The following is a 24,969-nucleotide window of genomic DNA, read 5'->3' on the forward strand; positions in this document are numbered from 1 at the left end:
GGGAGTGAGGAGGTTAACTGCTTCAGGTATGAAGTGCAGCACACCTGATGAAGCTTTGTTAAGAAAAGGTGTGCAAACCTCAGCACACACAGAAAGTGCTAACGTTTTGCGTGTTATGCCGTGTACACACGGTTGGACTTTTCAACAGCAAAGGTCCGATGGAACGAATCCGCCTGACAATTCGATTGTGTATGGGCTCCATCGAACCTTTGCTGTCGAAAAATCAGACGAACTAGATTTTAAACATGTTTCAAATCTTTCCGACGGACTCGAGTCCGGTCGAAAAATCCGTTTGTATGCTAGTCCGACGGACGAAAACTGATGCTAGGGCAGCTATTGGCTGCTGGCTATGAACTTCCTTATTTTTGTCCAGTTGTACGTCATCACGGTCGAATCCATCGAACTTTGATGTGATCGTGTGTAGACAAGTCCGATTCGACGGAAGTCCATCGGAAGTCCGTCAAAGTCCGACGTGATTCAGTTCGTCAAAAGTCTGGTCCTGTGTACATGGCATTAGAACTTTGTACTTTGGAATTCACCTATGATGGGAAGGTTTGAGAGGTGCTGCAAGTATGTGCCCTCTAGGTTTCTGCACTTAATGCCTGCAGCAGTTACCCCCTCCTCCCAATGACAGGTTCTCTTTAATGCCACAGATCTATTTAGTGCAAAAGTGTGTATAGGGCTTGAAGTTTTATTAGATTTGTTCTGCCCTCAAAATGTGTTTGAAGTACAAGGCCTGGCAGGCAGCTAACAACTTCCCAATAAAGACTGTGGCTGAAGGGTTAACAGTTGTAATCTTTACTGAGAATAATGCCGCGTACACACGGTCGGACTTTCCGGCATACTTGGTCCGGCGGACCAGAGTGTGCCGGACAATCCGCCCGTGTGTGGGCGGCGGCGGACTTTTCCGGCGGACTTCTTCCCAAAAGCCCGCCGGACCTAGATTTTAAACATGTTTGAAATCTTTCCGTCGGACTCAGTTTCGGGCGGAAAGTCCGCTCGTGTGTGTGCTGGTCCGACGGAAAGCCCGCTCGTGTGTAGGCTGGTCCGACGGACCAAATACGACACGAGGGGATGGTATTGCATCTCGCGCTCGCTGCAATAGGAAAAACAAATCTTCCTATTGCGGCGAGCGCGGGGCATACCAGGCCCTTAGGTCTGGTATGGATTATAAAGGGGAACCCCGCTACGCCGAAAAAACGGCGTGGGGTCCCCCTAAAATCCATACCAGACCCCGATCCGAGCACGCAGCCTGGCCGGTCAGGAAAGGGGGTGGGGACGAGCGAGCGCCCCCCCCCCTCCTGAACCGTACCAGGCCGCATGCCCTCAACATGGGGGGTGGGTGCTTTGGGGGAGGGGGGCGCCCTGCGCCCCCCCCCCCCAAAGCACCTTGTCCCCATGTTGATGAGGACAAGGGCCTCTTCCCGACAACCCTGGCCGTTGGTTGTCGGGGTCTGCGGGCGGGGGCTTATCGGAATCTGGGAGCCCCCTTTAATAAGGGGGCCCCCAGATCCCGGCCCCCCACCCTATGTAAATGAGTATGGGGTACATGGTACCCCTACCCATTTACCTAGGAAAAAAGTGTAAGTAATAAAACACACTACACAGGTTTTTAAAATATTTTATTAAACAGCTCCGGGGGGGGATCTTCCTCCGGCTTCGGGGGTCTTCTTCCGGCTTCGGGGGTCCCTCCGCTTCATCTTCTCCCGGCGTCCGGTTGGTTCTTCTCCGCTCTCCGGCCTCTTCTCCCGGTGTCGCAGGTCTTCGGCCGGCCCCTCCGCTCTCTTCATGTAGCTCTATTGCGAGCGGAGGTCCGGACTTCTGGGCTTCTTGGCTTCTTGGCTTCTTGGCTTCTCTTCTCTTCTCTTCCCCCAGATGTTGACACGACGCTCTCTCCGGCTGGACTGGTCTCTGAGGGCTGCGTTGTGACTTATATAGGCGGAGACCCCGCCCCCATATGATGTCACAGTCCCTGGGCATGCTGGGACTGTGACGTTTTAGGGGGCGTGGTCGACCACGCCCCCTAAAACGTCACAGTCCCAGCATGCCCAAGGACTGTGACATCATATGGGGGCGGGGTCTCCGCCTATATAAGTCACAACGCAGCCCTCAGAGACCAGTCCAGCCGGAGAGAGCGTCGTGTCAACATCTGGGGGAAGAGAAGAGAAGAGAAGCCAAGAAGCCAAGAAGCCAAGAAGCCCAGAAGTCCGGACCTCCGCTCGCAATAGAGCTACATGAAGAGAGCGGAGGGGCCGGCCGAAGACCTGCGACACCGGGAGAAGAGGCCGGAGAGCGGAGAAGAACCAACCGGACGCCGGGAGAAGATGAAGCGGAGGGACCCCCGAAGCCGGAAGAAGACCCCCGAAGCCGGAGGAAGATCCCCCCCCGGAGCTGTTTAATAAAATATTTTAAAAACCTGTGTAGTGTGTTTTATTACTTACACTTTTTTCCTAGGTAAATGGGTAGGGGTACCATGTACCCCATACTCATTTACATAGGGTGGGGGGCCGGGATCTGGGGGCCCCCTTATTAAAGGGGGCTCCCAGATTCCGATAAGCCCCCGCCCGCAGACCCCGACAACCAACGGCCAGGGTTGTCGGGAAGAGGCCCTTGTCCTCATCAACATGGGGACAAGGTGCTTTGGGGGGGGGGGCGCAGGGCGCCCCCCTCCCCCAAAGCACCCACCCCCCATGTTGAGGGCATGCGGCCTGGTACGGTTCAGGAGGGGGGGGGCGCTCGCTCGTCCCCACCCCCTTTCCTGACCGGCCAGGCTGCGTGCTCGGATCGGGGTCTGGTATGGATTTTAGGGGGACCCCACGCCGTTTTTTCGGCGTAGCGGGGTTCCCCTTTATAATCCATACCAGACCTAAGGGCCTGGTATGCCCCGCGACGGGGCTAGCAAGGTGTCAATCTCGCCGATAAAAGCGGCAAGATTGACATCCTTCTCTAGTCCCGTCGCACCTGAGTCACGTTCAAAATGAACGGACTTGTCCGTGTGTGGGCAAGTCCGTTCATTCTGAAAGTCCGCCGGAACTCCGGCGAAAGTCCGTCGGAAAGACGGGCGGACTTAGCCCGCCGGAAAATCCCGGCGTGTGTGGGCAAGTCCGTTCGTTTTAAAGTCCGGCGCACCTGGCGGACAAAGTCCGTCGGAAAGTGTGCCGGACCAAGTAGGATAGAAAGTCCGCTCGTGTGTACGCGGCATTAGATATTTTGTTTGTAAAACTGCAAAAAACAAATGATAAAAGTATGCATTAGCAATAAACATTACATTACAAAATGCAAGTAGTGACAAGTAGTGACAAGCATGCTCTATTACTGTAAGGCTGCTTTCACACTGAGGCACTTAAAGCAGGCGCTAAAGTGCTAAAAATAGCGCCTGCAAAGCGCCCTGAAAGAGCCGCTCAATTCACTCCAATGTGAAAGCCTCGAGGGCTTTCACACTGGAGTGGTGCGCTTGCAGGGAGGTAAAAAAAGTCCTGCAGGCCGCAACTTTGCAGCGCTATAGGAGCGGTGTATTTACCGCACCTAAACCGACCCTTCACATTGAAAACAATGGGGCAGCACTGCAAACCCGCTGGCTTTGCAGGCGGTTTCAACCCTTTTTTTGGCCGCTGGCAGGGTGGTTTTAACCCGCCCCGCTAGCGGCCGAATAGCGCCGCTAAAACGGCAGTAAAGCGGCACTAAATAGAGCACCGCTTTACCGCCAGCACCTGCCTGCCTCAGTGTGAAAGTAGCCTTATGCTGCGTACACACACGATTGGAATTCTCGTCAGAAAAGCCTTGGATGGTTTTTCCGACGGGATTCCACATGGTCACACCAAATTCTGATCGCCAAGAACGTGGTGACGTACAACACGTACAACGAGACTATAAAAGGGAAGTTCAATACGAAGTGCGCCACCCTTTGGGCTCCTTCTGCTAATCTCGTGTTTATCTCGTGTTAGTAGAAGTTTGGTGAGAGATGATTCGCACTTTTCAGCCTCGTGCTTTTCAGATCGTTGCTGCTCTTCAGTTTGTGCTTGTGGGTTTGTATCTGTTCCTCAGTGCGTGTAGTCAGTTCGCATTTGTTTGTCAGTGCGTGCTATTTATAGTACCGTATTTGATTTTCAGTGCGTTCTTGTCCACTCGTTACTGACTTTCAGCTTGTTCTTTCAGGCCTTGCTGCATTGCTTTCTGTTTAGTTCGTTCTGACCAGCTGACCGTTTTGAAGCCATGTTGCGGGTACGTCCTCATCGTAGAGTTCGTGCTGTGCGGAGGCTTGGTGTTGGGGTTGTTACTGTGACCCAAGCCCAGTCCATGAACAGGGTGGGGAGGAGTTCATGGACCAAGAATTGGTTGCTCGTGACCAATTCTCTCATATGCCTTTGTTGAGGGAGATCCAGGAGAATAACCCTGATGATTTCAGGAATTATCTCCGGATGACGGACCCCATTTTTCACCGTTTGTTGGCTTTGCTGACCCCTTATATTAGCAGGTAGGATACCTACATGAGGCAAACCATCACTCCTGAACAGAGGCTAGTCGCCACGTTGCGGTACTTGGCGACTGGGAGAAGCCTGCAGGACCTCAAGTCTCGACAGGCATCTCCCCCAAGGCTCTAGGGATCATTATCCCAGAGACCTGTTCTGCTATCATTCAGATCCTGCAGAAGGACTATATTAGGGTAAGTTTTATCCTTTAACATCACATTTTATTGTATTTAATGTTTGCTAATGTATTGTATTTCTTTCATCATTCCCTAATTACCATGATTGAAATATGCTGTGAATGTCCCCTTTGTTCTCATGTATGCTAGCAGTTTTTAAACTTCCTTTTTTGTCCTTCATGCATATTTGCCTTCACTAACCTCCCCAGCATGCTATCCTGGGCCCATATCCACCTAGCCTAGTAACTTAACAATGTATTTTGTCAGCTCCATTGTAGTACTTTACCCTAAACATCCCCTAAAATGTGTACAAATGTTATTTGTGTCCTTAAATTCAGGCAGAGTGCCAGAGGCTTTTTTGAGGGGGTCTCAAACTCATTTGGAACCCCCCCAACCGCTAAGTCAACCGATACCAATCCTCTATCTGCTGACTTTGCCAAACCCATACACACTATACCCACCTCTTTTGTGGTCAGATTTATGGATGAATTCCCCAAAGCATGTAGTGCAAGGGCCTGCCTGAATACTTTCAAATGGTACTGTTTAAAGTTTTGTCCATCTATTATCTTGCTAGTTATTTGCAGAATGTAAAAATGTGCTTCAATTTGTAAAGTGTGTATTCCTATTTTTGTATTATAACACTGCTTACCTGTCCAGTGGGCTGCCAATAGGGAGGGGCTGGCCAAAGTAACACACATTATTTATGCGTTCAGCTCTTAATGAAGTTGAGAGGGTTACCTGTCCAAACCCCCCCCCCTAAAATTTTTACAATGGGCCATCAGAAGGGGGGTGGAATCTGATAAGTGGACCTTAAGATTTTTGTCTTTAAATATTCCTTCAAAAAAATGTTATACTGGTGTTGGCCAAGAATGTTTGTGTCTAATCTGCTTGCAATGTTTATGTGCAAAATGACTCATTTTTATGTTTTTGTTTGAATCCACAGTTTCCTTCAACGCCACAGGAATGGCAGACTGTGGCATCACACCTTGCCGACCGTTGGGACTTTCCCAACTGTGGAGGGGCAATTGATCGTCCCACCACCCCATTCGGGGTCATACTATTATAACTATAAGGGGATTCATAGTATTGTGTCGATGGCGGTGGTGTCAGCGACATATGAGTTTCTGTATGTGGACGTGGGGAGGAATGGCTGGATGTCAGATGGTGGAGTCTTTGCCCGGACCGAGTTCTATCGACGTCTCCAGAGGGGTGGCTTGGGATTGCCACCTGCGGAAGAGAACCTTGAGGGACTGTAATTTGTGTTTGTCGCAGATGAGGCATTCAGTCTGGGTGATCACGTGATGAGGGCATTCCCCCAGAGGACCCTCATCCCGGAGAAGAGGGTTTTTAATTACCGGCTGGCCAGAGCCAGAAGAGTCGTGGAGAATGCATTTGGGATAATGGCCAGCCGGTTTCGCCTATTAACTGCCATAAATATGGCGGAGTACAAACGAAACCACATTGTGTTATCTTGCTGCATACTGTACAACTTTTAAAAAAATAATAATTAGACATGTGCACTGCCAAAAAATTTGTTAGTTTTCGTTTTAGTTTCATTCGTTTTTTTTTCCCGCTTTTCAGGTCATTCGTTATGATCGCAATTAGTACATCCGTAAAATCGTACATTCGTACATTCGTAAATTCATAATTTCATAAATTCATAAATTCGTAAATTTGTAAATTCATAAATTTGTACATTCATAAATTAGAAAATGTGTATATTCTTAAATTCGTACATTCGTAAATTAGAAAACTCGTGCATTCGTAAATTCGTAAGTTAGAAAATCAGAAATTTGGAAATTTGAAAACCCGAAAATTAGAAAATCTGAAATAGTAACTAACTATTAAATTATAGGTATTGTAATTTCCTATCATATTTGGCTGTTAGTGAACGTAACGAATACGAATTTATCCGAAAGTTACGAATTATCGGAAATAACGAATGCCTCATCTACACAATGGTACCGAACAAATTAATAATAAATAATAAAACGTTTTTTATTATTATTGTTATTTATTATTATTAATTCATTACATTCCATTCGCTTGGATACGGCATTTGTTATTTCGGATAATTCGCAACTTTGGATAAATTTGTATTTGTTACGTTCACTAACAGCCAAATTTGAAAGGAAATTACAATACCTATAATTTAATAGTTAGTAATAGTTAAGTTATTATTAGTTAATTATAATGAATTATTATTGCAGATTTCCGAATGTGCGAATGTATGAATATAGGAATTTTCGAATTTACGAATTTTCGGGAAAAATTTGTTAAATGGGTTTTCGTTAAAACGAATTGCACATGTCTAATAATAATCCTAGTTATGCTGCCTCAGTTGGGCCTGAGGCCAGACTTAATGAAACACTGACGGCCCTGGAAGCGGGCCCTCCTGGCTTGTCCCCCAAAGTGCCCGTGAAGTGCGGGAAAAATATGTAGAATATTTTACGGGTAGGGGGGCCATTGCTTTGCCAGCCAATTTTGAATACATTTTCTATTTTATCAGATAAAATCTTGATTTTCATTTACTGCTTTTGTTTCTTTTTGCTGTCTCCTAGGTTCTCCTAGTGCACTTGTAGTGCCAAGTGGTTTTTCCATTATTAAATAACACCCATTGTGTTTACAGTGACAAACCTAATACAAAAACTGGTATCGATCATTGAAAGAAGAAGTCACACATTGTTGAGTATAAAACCTTTTACTCCGTGCACATGCACGTGCTTTGTAAAACTTAAAAAAAAAAAAAAAATAATATGGGTTTCTTAAAGTTTTTACCTTGAATTTTTTTTTTAGGGTACATAAACAGGTATGTTTCAAAACATAACATACACAACTCAGGAACTTACAAAGTTCAACATTAAAAAACTGAAGGCAATATCAGACATTATAGTGTCCAAAATGTGTTGATATTGCCTTCATCAGATGGGGTGATGTCATCCCTGTAAAAGCCAAATTTTTGAAGATGCACACAAATTGGGAGTCAAACTGGGGATTTTCCTCCTGATCCCATACCTAATATCAACACGTGCTATCTCCCATCATGGGGAATCAATGGATGTGTTTTGGGGGTGCAACCACTTCCTCACACCTACTTGCGTTGCCAGGAAGGGGTTGCAGCCACAAAACGTGTACATTGATATCCCCTGATGGCAGGTAGCACATGTTGACACTGTGTGCATCTTCAAAATTTGGCTTTTAAAATGCATAAAAATTTGTTAAAAAGAAAAAAATGGTGGCGTTGTTTTTTGGGTATTTAGATTATTCCTAGTACATCAATCATGTTCTCCAGTTTTTGTTCAATCTCATTTGTTTTTTGCTTTAGAAAGTCTAAATCCTGACTACAATACATGATGTCCTGGATAAGCCTTTGGGCACTGTCACTGGTGAAATGAGAAGCTTGTTCTTCAACAACATGCACATCACCTAAAAGAAAAAATAAACACCATGTATTATAAATATGCAGGCATACATCTATTACCTGAATCTGTGGTGTCAGACACTCACCTGTTGTGGTGACAATTTCCACCACCTCTCCTTCCTCCACATCCTCAGCTTGTGGTGTTCCCTGGTCCCCTTCTTCAGGAGGTGGGGGGGGGGGGGTTCCTGGAGTCCTCAGACGTCCTGAGTCTTTTCTCCCCTATGAGAATGAAACAAAAGGTATACTTAGCACACAGATATTTGAGGCCAGAAATAGTAATATGAAACATTGCTTGGAAGTGGGGCACAATTGTCTGTTTGGGCAGAGTTCAAAGCTGAAGACATGATTTATTCCCTTAACCAAGCTGGAATACTTACCTTTTTTGGACACGTTTCACACATGGAGACACCCCAAGTATTCACTGGAGCACCTGTGTGGGACACCCTAAAGATTTTTTCTTGTGTCCCACACTAGTGCTCCTGAGTCCAGATGTGTAAACAGCTGCTGAGTGTCCTCTCCTTACATTACACTGAATCAAGTTTGCAATTCCTTCTAGTTTCAAACACATCTAGACAACAATGTCATAAACTTCTTTTAATACAAATTATCATGACCAAATGTAGTTAACCCTGTATCTGGCAAAAACATCGTATTTAGTTGCCAAACGAACGATGTTTACTACGACCGATTACTGTGCCCATGAACATGAAAGTCGCCATTTTAAACTGTCCAATAGTAAAGAAAAGCACATGGAGCAGCATGCAAGTAATAATAATATTCGGAACACATGACAACTACTTACTTTTTAGAAGCACTTTCTTGATCCTTCTGTACTGATCCTGCTCCCTCAGTTTCAGGTCTGACCAGCGTTTCCTCAATTGCTCCTTGGATCGTCGTTCCCTAAATTTCCTGTGCAGACTCTTCACAACTTTAGACATGATCTTGGCCTTTCTTTCATTAGGGTTGGTGTACGGTCCATACTTCCCTCATAGTCGGCCCTCTTCAATATGTCACCCATCTCCACCATCTCTACAAAGGCCATATTTGAGGCCTTAAATCTCCTCCTCCTGGATCGGGACGTTTCTTGCTCCGGGCTTTCCTCCTCGTTACTGCTATTATCACGCACCTGCTGTGTTTCCGCCATGTTCATCTCCCACTGCGCGCCAAAAGAGACGGGGCGGGGAATATTCTAGAAAGAACATAAGGAGCGGGTGACGCGGGCGGAGTTTCACGCACGCTCAGTGCATATAAAGCTAACGTGCGTGTGGCGTACCTACGTTCTGTGTGCGGAAGAAGGAGCAACGGAAGCGACGAACGTAATACCGAAGGTAACATTTTAACTTGGGACATGAGTGGCCTATACTGATTCTAGATTGAGGCCTATATTGGGATAAGATTAGGAGAGTTTAGCCTGATATTAGTGTTTTTGTATTTTGTTTGGTCTTGCAGCAAAAATGAAACAATTTTAAGGACCTGGAATTCATGGGCCAGTTCATTGATAAATACAGGGATATGCTCAATTTGTGGGTGGTGAAAAACCCCTTATATAGAAATAAACCAGCTAGGAAGGAATCGCTGGAGAAACTGCTGGAATTTGTGAAGACGCAGGTCCCCAACGCAGACATCAACTTTGTGGAGAGGAAAATTGGTAGCTTGAGAAGCACGTATAGGAAGGAGCTTCAGAAGGTCCATTAGGTCAGGAGCAGCAGCAGAAGATGTGTATGTACCCAGTCTGTGGTACTACCACAAGATGCGGTTTCTGGAAGACCAGATGGAAGCCAGGGAATCACTTTCGACTCTTCCGGACCCTCTTCCATCCAGCCTTCCCTCAACCCTTCCATCCACCCTTCCCTCAACCCCAGCTGAGGCTTCCGAGGACCAACCTGGGCCTTCCATCCAGGAAGAAATTGAGGAGCCCAGCTGGAGCCAGGTATATTATTTTTAAACATATTTTTTTTGTTGGAAAATTAGTGTTTGTTAACTAGATGTTTTTATTGCTAACAAATGAATGATTTAACAAAAAGTGTTTTACATATAAATAGACAGTAGGGGCCAAAAATGATTGGGACAAGAATGAAAAATGCTGGGCTCAGAATGATAGTCTTTTCTATTTATTAACATTCAATTTGCAACAGTCATGAGCTGAAAATTGTGTGAGATTGATAAACCAAAAACTAAAACTATGTCCCTTTTTCATACACAGGAAGACCTCAGCCAGGACGAGGCTCTGGAATGTGGCACACAGTAGGAGGCGGGGAAGTGTCAGCCAGGAGGTGGGGGTTAGTGTCAGCCAAGAGGTGGCAGGGCCCAGCCTCACCCAATCCCAGGTCCCTCCCCTCCGCCTTCCAAATAAAAGGCTCAGAAAGGGGAGGAACGTGGATGAATGGCCCTAAAAGCCCCGTTCAACGCTGGAGAGGCCTATGGCTACTATCTAGCCTCAAATTTGCACAAAATGGAGGAGGGCCAACGCCTCAACTGTGAAAAAAATTTTTTTGAGGCCATTCACAAGGGGTTGAGGGGGCAAATGACCGATGATGTCCACTTATGTACGCTCGCCTATCCTCCTCCTCCTCCTGCCACAAGTCCACCTCCAGAGCCACAGCCTGCAGGGAAGGCTGCAGGGAAGCGTGGAGGGAAGGCTGCAGTGAAGAGAAGAAAGTGATTGCCTGGGTTCAGTCTGGTCTGACAGAAGACGTAGGCTGTTGTAGTACCACAGCCTGGGGACATACAGTACATGTCATCTGCTGCTGTTCCTGATCTTTGGGAGTCCTGGACCAGATTGTGCTCCCTTATATATGGACTTCTCAAGCTACCAATTTTTTTTCGCCACAGAGTTGCAAATTCCAGCTGTTTCTCCAGGGTTGCCTTCCCTCCTTATTTTGTTATTATGAGCCAGAATAAATGGAGATTTTTTTATATGAAGATACTTGCCTATGTGTTTTTCTTCAAATAGGACAGTTTGTTTGTGAGTAGGCAGGTACATTTCAAAAATACAATGTCTGATTAACAAGGGACACCAAGCAACCTCCTTGAGGTTTACAAATACAAGATAATAATGTTGTTGTGGAAACGTGACATACAAAATATAAAAAAATATGGAGATCACTATAAAATAATTTAAAATAAAAAAACAAAAGGAGATCTTAAAAAATTAAATATATAAATAAATAAAAAAATAAAATAAAAATGACTATAAAAAAAATTATAAACATTATTATGGAGATCTGGCTTTAAAAACAAAAAAGATTATTCATGAGATCACGAGAAATAATAAAGAAATCAGTTTGTGAGAACTCTGTGTGAACATGAGCAGCAAAACAACTTCATTATTCTAGCATTTTAAAGAAGAAGAGAATGCGCTGCATTAAATTATTTAAAACATTTCAGCGTGACGATTGTGCCATCTCCATTACGAATGGTAGTTTTACCATATCGAGCGCTTCCATCTCGTACTTGATTATGAGCATGCATGATTTTTTGGCATGTCGGAATTGCATACAGACGATCGCATTTTTGGATAGGAACTTTTCCCGACCGAAAAATAGAGAACATGCTCTCAATCTTTTGCTGGCTGGAATTCCGCCTGCAAAAGACCGGTGAAGCATACACACGGTCGTATTTTCCGACAAAAAGCTCTCATCGGTCTTTTGCTGGCAGCATTTCCGATCGTGTGTACGCGGCATAAGGCACTAGCTAACATAAAATGTGGCCTAGCTAAAAGAAATTCCCGACAGAAAAGTACTACCAAACACACATAAAAATGGAGATGAATTACTAATGACAGCCTACTTACAGACTTATGCTTCCAAGGCCAGTTTTAAGATATAGTGGCTATATTCCCATGCTTCTTCACTGCAGGAGGTATTAAGGCGGACCTTCAGTCATTTTTTCAACTTTCCATCTACTAAATCCTCTGCCCTTGTTGTTTTAACTTTGGATAGTAAAACACCTTAAATAAGTAAATACCTTATACAGCCCACTTCCAGTTTCTTGTCTGGTAAAAAGCCTAGGCTTATGACATCATGCACAGCTCTCTCTCTCTAACTCTCATGAGAGTTTGCCAGGAAGGGAGGGGGTGAGTCATAAGAGGGCCAATGAGAGCTGCAGAGCTAGAGGTGTGTCTGTGTAAATCCAGGAAGTGAACAGGCAGCAGCTTCAGCTGCCCACAGTTAAAATGGTTGCAGCCAGACTCAGTGGAGGGAGATTTCTGCAGCATATTTGGCAAGTACAGAATCACAGTATATATAAAATAATATGCAAAGTGGTTGGAGGGAAGTTTCAGAATGGCAAAGATGTTTTTATTACAAATTATGTGAGCAGGCTGCAGTTCCTCTTTAAGCAATATGTCTGCTGGACAGGAAGTGGGGATAATATACTACAGTTCCTGCCAGTAATGGATACCAATTTAAAGCAACAGTAAGATAATGAATATATACTGTATGGTGATCAGAACAACATTGTTTTCTCATTTCATTTCAGGAGTAAAGTGAATACATTTGGTGAGAGTAGCCTTTTCTCTTCTTGTAACTCGGAGTGCCACTGTTCGACCAGCCGGTGGGATCCAGTGTGTGGGGAGAATAAACTAACATACCTGTCAGCATGTTTGGCTGGTTGCAAATCTTCCTCAGGAGAAGGGAAGGCTGTTGTAAGTTTAATTCCCATAATCCTCTACTCTGGAGGTGTAGAGGTTTCCATTATAATTTTATCTGCTTTGTGTCCATGTAGGTTTACCATAACTGCTCGTGTATCGAATATATGGGTTTCCCATCAGCCAATTCATCTGTCAGGCTGGGGGTGTGTCCACCCACTGACAACTGCGCCAGTATGTTTGTAAACTACATCATCATACAGATCTTTACCACCTTTATATTTGCAATCGGTGGATCTGCATCCTTTGTCATCATCCTCTGGTGAGTCCATATGCCCCCAGGTGGCTCCCTATTGGCACTTTAGAATTCAATATTTTAACAGAGAAACACAGTTTTTGGAAGAAAATAATGTACTCCAGGTCATACAGGACGATTCTGTTCAGAGCTCATCTGTAAACTGTGCCCACACATTCCTTCTAATGTACAGCGTATACAATGCACTGACCTATCTCAATTTCTTTGCTACAGGTCAGTGAGTCCAGAGCTTAAGTCACTGGGGATAGGAGTCTATATGTTACTGGTGAGAACACTGGGTGGGTATGAATGCCATGGTTGATTCCTTGAAGAGATGATTAGTTGTTTCCTAGATCGGGCTCAGAAGTCAGCTCTGGTAATCTGTATTGTTTTTTCTCCCTATCACAGCTGGAATTCCTGCTCCTATTTATTTTGGAGCCCTATTAGACAAAACCTGCCTGAAATGGGGGACGAAGTTCTGTGGAGGAAAAGGGGCCTGTCGGATGTATGATACCAAATCCTTCCGGTGAGCTCTTTAATGGAACCTGCATGCTCTTCTTTAAACCAAAAAATGTGTTTTGATCTCCATGACCAGTGTACATAAGATGCACACCTTTTTCCCTTTAATGGCTGCCGCCAACTATCATACCCCAACTTTTGATCCCCGTTATCCTTAACTATAGAGACAACACCACACCTTGTTGGAGTAAAGAACTGGCCATAGCAGCCTTTTATTAACCAATATAAATCTATATTAAATAAATATATATAACTGTAACATTTTTAAACGTAACAAAATCAACTGTCAGTTTCTCCTCCTGGTGGTCAATGACGGCACTTCCCAACGTAAAATTCTGTTCCACTTCTACACTGCGGGCCTTCTATCGTAATAGGCCTATGGCCGTGATAACATCAGCCCAAAGACAACTCGTTACCCGCAGTGTCACCATTACCATCTTCAGCTAATCAGTATTAACTGTACACACCAATAGGGGCCCATAACCGTTGAGTTCCCCCACACTTCCATCTCCTGGGTTAGTTACCACCATCAAAGACCACCACCACCGCCATTCATCTGCTGCCACAACGTGATCCATCATACCACCTGTAAATAAAGAACATCAACCCCAAAGACAAAAAAAACAAAACCACATATTCAGGGAGGGTGGGTGGGAAACTTCCTCTTCTTCCCAATTCTCCTCGCAATGCTGCCCGGGACACCCCTCCTGACCCCTAAATAACCTAAACCCCTCCTCCTTCAACATTACCTTTATCCAATCCCCTCACTATTCTTCTAAACACAACTTCTATTTTAATCCTTGCTGTACCCTTATCCCCCTGTCATGCCGGCCTTCTGCTAGCTTCATTTTATTCCGCCTGCTCCAGGCCTCCCTTGACCAGTGTACATAAGATGCACACCTTTTTCCCTTTAATGGCTGCCGCCAACTATCATACCCCAACTTTTGATCCCCGTTATCCTTAACTATAGAGACGACACCACACCTTGTTGGAGTAAAGAACTGGCCATAGCAGCCTTTTATTAACCAATATAAATCTATATAAAATAAATATATATAACCGTAACATTTTTAAACGTAACAAAATCAACTGTCAGTTTCTCCTCCTGGTGGTCAATGACGGCACTTCCCAACGTAAAATTCTGTTCCACTTCTACACTGCGGGCCTTCTATCGTAATAGGCCTATGGCCGTGATAACATCAGCCCAAAGACAACTCGTTACCCGCAGTGTCACCATTACCATCTTCAGCTAATCAGTGTTAACTGTACACACCAATAGGGGCCCATAACCGATGAGTCCCCCCACACTTCCATCTCCTGGGTTAGTTACCACCATCAAAGACCACCACCACCGCCAACGCTAACAAGGGTGACCCCCTTACCCTTGGGAGCCCCTCCACACACACAGTGCCCTCTGAATCCCTTCCTCCAAACCCAGGGACCAAAGATCAATACCTACTTCAGACAGGTGAACACCGTCCATGCGCAGGTACAGCACAACATCCGTCTCCAACTCCCAGTGGCGAACTACCAAACCTCCATTCCGCATAATGAATTGGCCCACCCTTTTGTTCACCTTAATCCTGGTTTTGTTTAAGCGGTCGACAGACCTTGCCAACCTCCAATTTGTCCTGGCCACAATATCGGACCAAACAATCAACATCTCAGGGAAGGAAGTTCTCAAGCGTAAGAAATCAATCTTAACGTCCTTGATGAGCTCCCGGCTGGGACGTCCACCCAGGTCGTTGCCTCCAACATGAAGCACCAACACATCAGGTGGTCTGTCAAGGCGCGCAAAATGCTGCACCTCAGGCAATACCCTAGCCCATTGCATCCCTGGCCTACCTATCCAGCGTATACAAGCATCCTCCCTGGAAATCCCCAACTGCCTCCCATTAGGTCTCATGTCCGCCCGTTTTGCCCCCCAAAACACATAAGAGTGGCCCAATATCCATATGAGACCCCTCTTGATTCCACCTAAAAGAAAGGAGAAAAAACCACAGATAACCAAAGTCAAATAACATACACTATGATCAATCCCCTTAAACAAAATAAACCCCCCGTCCACCTCCAACTTGATCAACGGGCCACACTCTACTCGACCACCAAGTGGGGCTGCACATATGTAAGAAATCTCCTGGACTCACAGCGGCCAATGCGCTTAACAGCCGCTTCGTCCAACCCACATCGAGCAGCCTCCGTGGCCGCTCCAATGCGGAAGGAGTGCGAAGCATACTGCGTATAATCCAGACCCCCCGCTTTCAAGCATTTCTTGAAAACTGCCAAAAACTGAAATTTTGTTAACGGCGACCCATCGTTGTGTATCAACAAAGACCCTTCCCTTAACGGGCGTCGCCCCAAAAATTCCCTTATCACACTCACAGGGCACACCGGAGGATCCGGCATCCGATATAGCTGCACCTTAACCCCTTTTCCACTCTGATCCGTTTTGGACCGTCGCAGCCATACCTCCACACTAAACCCCGTGACCTTCACATCCTGTACCCCCAAGCCCCCCGAAACCTTCCTAGAAGGACTGACCAGTTTGCTTATCCGAAAGGCACCAAAAAAGGCCAGCGAAAACGCTGCCCGGAACAACAATGCCTCGTAATCCGACGCGCATACCGTGCCCAACTGATCAAATAAAACACGCAGGTTGCTAAAAGTCAAAGGCCTCCTAGTATACCTACTTTTCCGCGACTGCCGATAGCCTTTCATCGCTTGTCTCACCCAAAAATCCTTTGTAAAATCCGTCCCCCCCTGCAACTTGAACAAAAATGCCAGACCGGCGAGCTTGCGGTCCATCACCGAAACCGACACCCCTTGTTCCAGATTCCTGGTGACAAAATAGACCACTAGCAACCTCACGTCTTCAACTTCAGGGTCCACATCAACTTGCCTGACGAACGCCCACCACTCGGACCACACTTTTTCATAAGCCCCCCAGGTGGATACACTCACCGAGCCCTTTATCCAACGAGCGAGGGGTCCAAGGCGATCGACCACAGCCCTCGGGGACACCGAACCCCCTGCTGATCTACTGACGGAGCCAAGTCCCGGAATTTGTCCCACTGGAAACGAGACAAGGCGTCAGCCAACTTGTTATCCACCCCAGGGAGATGCACCGCATACAAAAAGATATTCAACTGTAGGCAACGCAGCACCAAGTGTCGCAGCAGCCAAACGACTGGTACCGACGAAGCTGAAATGCGGTTAATCACCTGCACTACTCCCAAATTGTCGCAATTCAAGCAGATTTTCGAATCCTTGAACGACTCACCCCAAACTTCAACTGCCAGCACCACTGGAAACAACTCCAGCAGTACCAGGTTTTTGCAGAATCCCGCTTCCTGCCACTCCCTGGGCCATGGTTCCGCGCTCCAGTGGCCCTGGTAAAAAGCCCCGTAACCCGAAGACCCGGCTGCGTCTGTGAACAGCTGTAAGTCGCAATTACTCAGCGGGCCCGCCAACCACAGTGATTTACCATTGTATGTGGACAAAAAGGTGTCCCACACCCTCAAATCCGCCCGATGCTCGGGGGTCATCCTAATAAAATGATGAGGAGACCTAATACCCGCTGTAGCTGCCGACAGCCGTCGGCAGAACACCCTGCTCATGGGAATTATGCGACACGCAAAATTAAGCTTACCCAGCAATGACTGCAGGCCTCTAAGCTGAATCTTTCGCAACGCCACGGTGGACCGAATCTCCCTTCTCAAAGCCACCAACTTATCCTTCGGCAACCGACATTCCATTGCCTCGGAATCAATGACTATACCCAAGAAGCTAAGAACGGTAGTCGGGCCCTCTGTTTTATCCCGTGCCAATGGGATACCAAAATTACCAGCCATGTGCTGCAACGTGGCCAACAGCAAAGCACACGTCTTCGATGCTGGGGGGCCAACGCATAGGAAATCGTCCAGGTAATGAATTATGGAATTCAAACCTGAAACATCCCGAACCACCCATTCCACGAATGAGCTAAAAGTTTCAAAGAATGAAATCAAGCAGCCCATAGGCAAGCAACGATCGACATAAAACCTACCCTGCCAGCAACACCCCAACAACCAACAGCTGTCTGGGTGAACCGGGAGGAGGCGAAAAGCCGATTCGATGTCTGCTTTTGCCATAAGCGGTCCCTTCCCACAGCGGCGCACCCAACCCACCGCTGCATCGAAAGACGTGTAAGACACCGTGCACGCATCAGGGTCAATCGCATCATTGACCGATCCACCCTTTGGGAACGATAAATGGTGTATAAGTCGAAACTTATTTGGCTCCTTCTTGGGGACCACCCCAAGAGGAGAGACCACCAAATTAGGCATCGGCAGCTCCTGAAATGGCCCGGCCATACGGCCCAATGCCACTTCCTTCCCCAATTTTTCCCCAATCACATCGGGGTAACTCAGTGCGGAGCGTAAATTCTTCGCGACCGGCGGGATAACAGTCAGTGAACTAGGGATTCTGAAACCCTCCAGGAACCCTTCTCGCAGGAGCTGAGCGGCCGCCCGGTCCGGGTACCTACTTAGGAAAGGTTGCATCTTTTCCACCCTCACTGTTGTCTTCCCTTTTGCTACCCAGCTCTCCGGGGCGACCCTTCCCTTTTTTAAAACAACGGGATCCGGGGTGAGATCCGCCGCAACCTGAGCACTCATGTTTGAAACGACAGGCGCCCCTGAACTTACACGTCCCGTCATTATACTGCCAACAGACGCCCCATTTTTTTGCGGCCGGCTGTCCGGGTGAAGAAGGACCGCCAGCCCCCCCTGGAAAAAACTGATTTGGGGCCCGAGCTGAGGACATAAGCTTCATCCAGAGGCTAATGTCCTTGTGGTCCCAGCGAAGGGAGGGAAGCACCGCCCTACGTTGCCGGAACTGCTCGTCATACCTGAGCCATGCTGTACCCCCATACACTCTGTAGGCCTCCCCAATGGCGTCCAGGTAGCAAAAGAGCGCCGAACAATGTTCCGGGTTACTTTCACCAATTACGCTCGCCATAATCGCGAACGCTTGCAGCCAGTTAGAAAACGTGCGCGGTATCAGCCAATACCGCCGTTTCTCTTCATCCTCCTTCCTGCTATCATCTGGCTTAACCCTATCCAGGTTAAATTTCTCCAAGGGCAGCAGGGAAAAAATCTCCACACACTCCCCTTTCACGATCTTATCCCGGACCTCCGATTTCAAATGTGCCCCAAGCGGTCCTTCGAAGCAGACGTAAACCTTGCATTTTGCAGCATCCGCAATGCGAACCACATCCGTCCTACCGCCACTTTCTAGGGCCGACCCAGCTGTCTCCCCAACCCCTGCAGCCACCGTATTAGTGGCCGGAGCGGACACCAGAGGGGGCGCCATCCCCGTGGGGGCTGACACACTCGTAGCAGCCGGGGGGGGGACCCCCCACCCACCGGCGATACTGCACTTTGAGGGACCCACACAGCAGTTTGTGGCGCCTGCCCATCATTACCCGGCGCAAACCTCTGGACCAATTCCCGCAAACCCCCCAATAAAGCCTGCAACTGCACGTCCGTCCCCCCAGAAGCAGGCCCTGAGCCAGCCAGCTGGGGACCGGCCGTCGAGACTTCCTTAGCTTGCGGCCCACCTAAAGTGGTCCCAGACCCCCCCACATTAGCCGCTCCCAACATCCCCTGTAAGGCATTGGTAAGTGTGATAGAGGAATCAGTAAGTGACTTACCGGGCTGACCAGGGGGTGTCCCTGCCGCCACTGCTCCCGAATCCACTGGCGCCGGACGCTCCTGCCATTCCTCCTCATCAGACCCGCTCAGCTCACCCTCGGACCGGTCACCGTGCGATTGCAGGGTCTCCGTGTCATCCATGCCCGGAGAAGAGAGCCTGGATGCTGCCGTCTCCTGACTACGCTGGCCACGCCTCCCGCCGCCGGCTCCTCCCATTGCTGGCACCGTCCTCTGCAGCGACATCCTGGAGACCTGACTGCTGGGCCGCTCACTCCTCCTGGATGAGGTACCGCTCCGGACTTCCGAGCCGCCGGCCGAGGATGGGGAAAGCCCGGCGGCCATTGACGTCATCCTCCCGCGCTGAGACCTCCCCCTGGCTGCAGACACAACACAGGGAGCGTCCGTCCTCTCACGCTGCCCTCGTCGAGCGGGCGGGGGGGAAACGCCCCGCCCACTGAGCTCCGCCGATGGATTCCGTCCAGGAACCACAACGGCAGAAACCGGGTGTCGTTTTGCCGGTGGTCCTGACGGGTCCCGCTCGGGGGGGCTCCTAATGTGGCGTGAAGCTCCGGGGGAGGTTTCCGGTGAGAAACGCTCCGGAGGCCGCGACATTCGGGCGCGTGGAAGGTCCTGTCCCCTTACCTCCTCTCCAGCCTGAGGTCCGAGGAGTCTAGCCACTTGGCTGTGAAGCCATCCAGGGCCGTGGGAGCTTGCAGCAGCCCGCAGCTGGGCTAATAAAGTGTCTATATCCGCCATTGCTCTCTACTCTGGGGAAAGAAACTTCCTCTTCTTCCCAATTCTCCCCGCAATGCTGCCCGGGACACCCCTCCTGACCCCTAAATAACCTAAACCCCTCCTCCTTCAACATTACCTTTATCCAATCCCCTCACCATTCTTCTAAAACAACTTCTATTTTAACCCTTGCTGTACCCTTATCCCCCTGTCATGCCGGCATTCTGCTAGCTTCATTTTATTCCGCCTGCTCCAGGCCTCCCTTTCTTCTCAATGGAAACTTTACTGAAGACATTCAATTCTATTTAACAGTTATTAAAAGTGTGGTAAATGTTCTGGTGCAATGTAAAGGATTTCCATCACTTAAGAGCTAAACATGCCGGTCAAAATTCACTAATTGTTAAGCTTTGTGAGCATCCAGCAATTTATCCCTAGCACTTGGATTAGGACAGTTTATAACAGCGGACACCAACCAGTGGTCCATAGTCCACGAGAAAATTTTGGTGGTCCCAAGGGATTTCGCCACAAATCAACATGTATACCGCCCAATGTTGTTTCCAGTGGTGTTCTCAATGCACGCGGACAATCAATACTGTACGCGCGCATTGATACCCGATGCCTTCTTTGTAGTTCTGGCTTCTGTGAACTAAGAGGGAGGCGCCAGGAGTAATGCAGGGAGCGGAAGGTAAAGGAGGGGACTTCCAAAGGCAATGCTATGGGACTGTGGGAGGGAGAACGGAGTTAGAGCACATGGCTGGATAAGAAGGTGAGATCCAATGATGAGTCTGTGTAACGCAGCAGTGTGATATTTTTATAATTTTAAAAAAGTATGAAGAATTTGACAAAAAAATGTTTAATTCATTTCTGTTAAATAATCTTTCTGCATAAATTTAGGCCAAAATGTATTCTGCTACATTTCTTTGGTAAAAATAATCAAAGTCAGTGTATATTAGTCTGTGCGAAAGTTATAGAGCAGAGGTAGGCAACCTCGGCACTCCAGCTGTGGTGAAACTACAAATCCCATCAAGCCTCTGCCTCTAGGAATCATACCTGTGATTGTCAGGGTCTTGCAATGTCTCATGGGACTTGTAGTTTCAAAACAGCCGGAGGGCCAAGGTTGCCTACCCCTGTTATAGAGTCTACAAATTATGGTATACATATTTTAAAAATTGATCAATCCAGATGTACTGACTGCCTCATTTCGTGAGGCCCTAAAATGCCAGGACAGTGCAACTACCCCTTTTTGGAAAGTAGACAGTCCAGATTTTTAGTAGGAGGTATGGCGAGTTTTGTGAAGTTGTAATTTTTTTTTTAGACATGTGCAGAACGAAAAAATTCGTTTAGTTTCGGATAGATTTGTTATGTTACTAATTTTTTTTCCTTATGGAATTCGTTTACTTTCGTTTTGGAATTCATTTTGTTTAGTTTTCATTAAAATTTGTTTCATTTATTAATTTTCTAACGAATTCCAACTCTTCAGGCCGATTAGAATTTGGATCGGTCAAAAAGTGATCAACCGATTTAGAATTCATTATGAAGAAATAGCTGGTGGTTAAGCAGCGGGCCAGGAAGCTGGCCGCCCACGTCCTTAACCACCATGACTCATCATCTGTCAGTGGGCTTCCCCACTGACAGATGAATATAAAGATAAAGAATGCCGGCAATTGCCCGGCAATAGAAAAATGTTACAAAAAAAATAGCGTAGAGTCCCCTCAGTCCATACCAGGCCCTTCAGGTCCGGTATGGATTTAAAGGGGAACCCCACGCCAAAATTAAAAAAACAAAAATGACGTGGAGTCCCCCTAAATCCATGCCAGACCCTTATCCGAGCATGCAGTCTGGCAGGACAGGAAAGGGAGGGGTGACCAAGCGCCCCCCCACCCTCCTGAGCCATACAAAGCCACATGCCCTCAACATGGGGGGGTGGGTGCTTTGGGGCAGGGGAGGCTCTGTGCCCCAAAGCACCCATGTTAATTGACAGCTCCTACATAGGCAAGGGGCGGGGCCATGTGGTTACGTCACCTGGTGGTCCGGCACCCTTCTGACGTCACAGGTCACTGTTAGGGCTGGGCTAAGCCCTTCCTTCTCAGAGCTCTGTGCTCAGCTGACGGTTAATTGCCAGTACTCTTCATTCCACAGTGACTCACCTGGTCTTCATTTCCTGCTCATCAGCTAGCCCTGCTGGCTATTCAACATATTCGGATACTCTCTGCTGTGTTTTCCTGTTAAAGACTTCTGCCTGGCTGACTTTCCTTTTGGTTTGTGATCCTGTTTACTGCCTCTACTATGCTGATCTTTGGATTCCTGTTCCACTGACTTGTTCCAACTACCCGCTCTGGTTAGCGAACCCTGGCTATGTTTTGACTATGTTTGCTCTGTTTGTACCCTTTTACCATTTTGTTAAAAAGTTATTTTTACTGCACTTCTGTCTCAGTCTGATTCATGGTTCCTGACAGTAGGCGAAGACCATGAACTCTGAAGATGCAGGCAATCCACTTATTGGTAATATTTTTTCCAGGTTAGATGAGCAGGATCACAGAATTGATGAGTTTGCCATAGCTTTACGGACACTCCTGATTCTCACTGCTCACCTGGATCCTCCCACTGAGGCTGTTCTGGTACAACCTGTGTTGCAGGCCGTCCCTGCTGCTGCTCCAGTCTCTGTGCGGGAACCCATCTCAAATATTCCCCCTATAAGAGGTATTTCTGGTTCCACTCTTCTTCCCCAGTGATTTGGGGGCAATCCAGTTCAATGCAGAGGGTTTCTCATTCAGGTTGGGATATACTTTGAGATGCTGCCCCAGGCGTTTCCCACAGAGAGAAGCAAAGTAGGCTTTGTGATTTCTTTGCTTTCTGAGAGAACCTTGCCTGGGCAAACCCTCTATGGGAGATGCAAAACCCTGTCGTCCTGAGTTACCCAGAGTTTGAGGCTTCCTTTAAAAGGGTATTTGACGTTCCACTTCTGCTGTCAAGAGCCTCATGTTCATCAAACAAAGTATGAGAACTGTTGCCGATTATGCCATTGAATTCCGTATTCTGGCAGCAGAGCTTGCTTGGAACAATGAGACCCTCGTGGCTGCTTTTTCTCATGGTCTCTTGGATACCATCAAAGATGAAATAGCAGCCTGAGACATACCCACTGAGCTGGAGAAGTTGATCACATTTGCCATTCTCATTGGCTCCAGACTCTGAGAGAGACCTTCCTTAATGTTTGGCTCAGAGCTTTGCAGTCCCACCCTTGCCTCCCTCACCTCCCATGCCTCCTTGTACCGAGTCTGCCAGTGAAGTAGAACCCATGCAGTTGGGCTTCACACATCTCTCTGCAGAGGAGATGGCCTTTATGAGGAGGGAGAGATTGTGCCTTTATTGCGGTCAGGCAGGTCACTTCCTGAAGTCTTGTCCTACCCGTCCAGGAGGACGCTTGCACCTGAAGTCCTATAGCGGACAGACCATAGGTGGCGTTGTTATGTCCCCAGTTATCCAGAAGGATAAGCCCCTTGTTACAGTTACCCATTCTTGGTCATCCTCTAATCGACTCTGGGGCTGCAGGCCTGTTCATAGATGGTGCCTTTGTGTCTAAGTAATCAATTCCATTGCAGCTTCGTGCCACTCCACTTGCCATTGAGGCTTTTGATGGGAAACCTCTACAACCTGCCCATGTGACTCATGAGATTGCTCCGTTGACCATGGCCGTAGGGGCTCTTCATCAAGAGATAATCCAATTCCAAGTCATTTCCTCACCTCATTTCCCGGTGGTTATTGGTTATCCTTAGTTACAGAAGCACAACCCCTCTTTTGATTGGCATCGTGCTGAAGTTCTTTCCTGGTCGCCACAATGCAGGAAGACATGTTTTCAGAAAGCGCCTCTAAGGTCTTGTGCACCTCTTCACTCTCCACTCTACTGGAGGAGTACCACCTATTTAGCTTTGACAAAGACCAAGCTGGTAGTTTGCCTCCACACCGGTCATATGATTGCGCAATTGACCTTCAACCTGGTGCCATACCCCCTTGTGGCCGGGTTTACCCTTTGTCTGTCTCGGGGGAACAAAGCCATGGAGGAGTATGTTGCCGACGCACTTTCTCGAAAATTCGTCCATGAATCCTCATCTCCTGCTGGTGCTAGTTTCTTTTTTGTGAAAAAGTGTGGTGAACTGAGTGGTGAACTGAGACCTTTTGTTTCTCGGGGCCTCATTCGCTTCACGATTCAGAATGCTTATCCGATTCCATTGATTACGGAGTTATTTGACCGCCTCAAGGGAGCAACAGTTTTTACAAAGCTTGATCTGAGAGGGGCATACAGTTTCGTGAGGATCAAGGAGGGCGACGAATGGAAAACTGCGCCTAATACCAGAACAGGCTATTACGAATACCTTGTAATGCCGTTTGGTCTTTGCAATGCCCCGGCAGTTTTCCAGGAATTTATCAACTATGTCCTTCTGAGATTTGTTGCAGCTATGTGTGGTGGTTTGTAAAGAAGGAAAAGGAAGGCGCGTGGCCTAATGCATGAATCGTTTAAAAAAGGAGTTTATTACAAACAAAATGGGTATATACAGTGAAATACTACATATGCGTACATGTGAATAAAAAGCAATGTTACACACTTGGTAGATAGGTGGAATTGCAGACACTAATTCAAATGTTAAAAGCATAGCAATATAAAATCTAGTATATAAAATAAGTATAAAGACATATCTCATAAACACATATAAAAAGACGCACATGTACAGATATACGTGCATATGTACATTTAAAAATAGTATCATTGATAACTTTTAGCTGAAGACATGCATGAAAGATATAATGTTGGCTAGTACCATACATAATTGCAGACGTGGACCACTGTAACTGAGGACTGCAGGTGCCTTCTTTGGTGTGGTGCATTGCATGTACAGAAGGATATACACACACAGACCCGCATACATATGTATGCAGAGCCAACCGTACACAAATGAGTGAATACACACAAATGCATTAAAGGATTGATGCATAACTGTAATGATACGGATAAAAAACTACCATATGAGAGTACATGTTGTAATAGTACATGTTATAGTGTTGATGGTAGAAAAAAGATTA

At 47.1% G+C, this 24,969-nt stretch overlaps 1 protein-coding gene across 3 annotated transcripts in view; it reads left to right on the forward strand.

Moving 5' to 3' along the window:
• Positions 1–24,969, forward strand: part of LOC141132688 (solute carrier organic anion transporter family member 1B3-like) — a 191,276-nt gene that overhangs the window by 133,404 nt on the left and 32,903 nt on the right. For all 3 annotated transcript variants that reach the window (XM_073621408.1, XM_073621406.1, XM_073621407.1), the window contains 4 exons: positions 12,546–12,711; positions 12,792–12,976; positions 13,184–13,248; positions 13,358–13,475. In XM_073621408.1, coding sequence (XP_073477509.1) covers positions 12,546–12,711; positions 12,792–12,976; positions 13,184–13,248; positions 13,358–13,475 — 534 coding nt within the window. The remainder of the gene's footprint in view (positions 1–12,545; positions 12,712–12,791; positions 12,977–13,183; positions 13,249–13,357; positions 13,476–24,969) is intronic.

Source organism: Aquarana catesbeiana, linkage group LG03 (genome assembly GCF_042186555.1).
Source record: "Aquarana catesbeiana isolate 2022-GZ linkage group LG03, ASM4218655v1, whole genome shotgun sequence".
Classification (NCBI taxonomy): domain Eukaryota; kingdom Metazoa; phylum Chordata; class Amphibia; order Anura; family Ranidae; genus Aquarana; species Aquarana catesbeiana.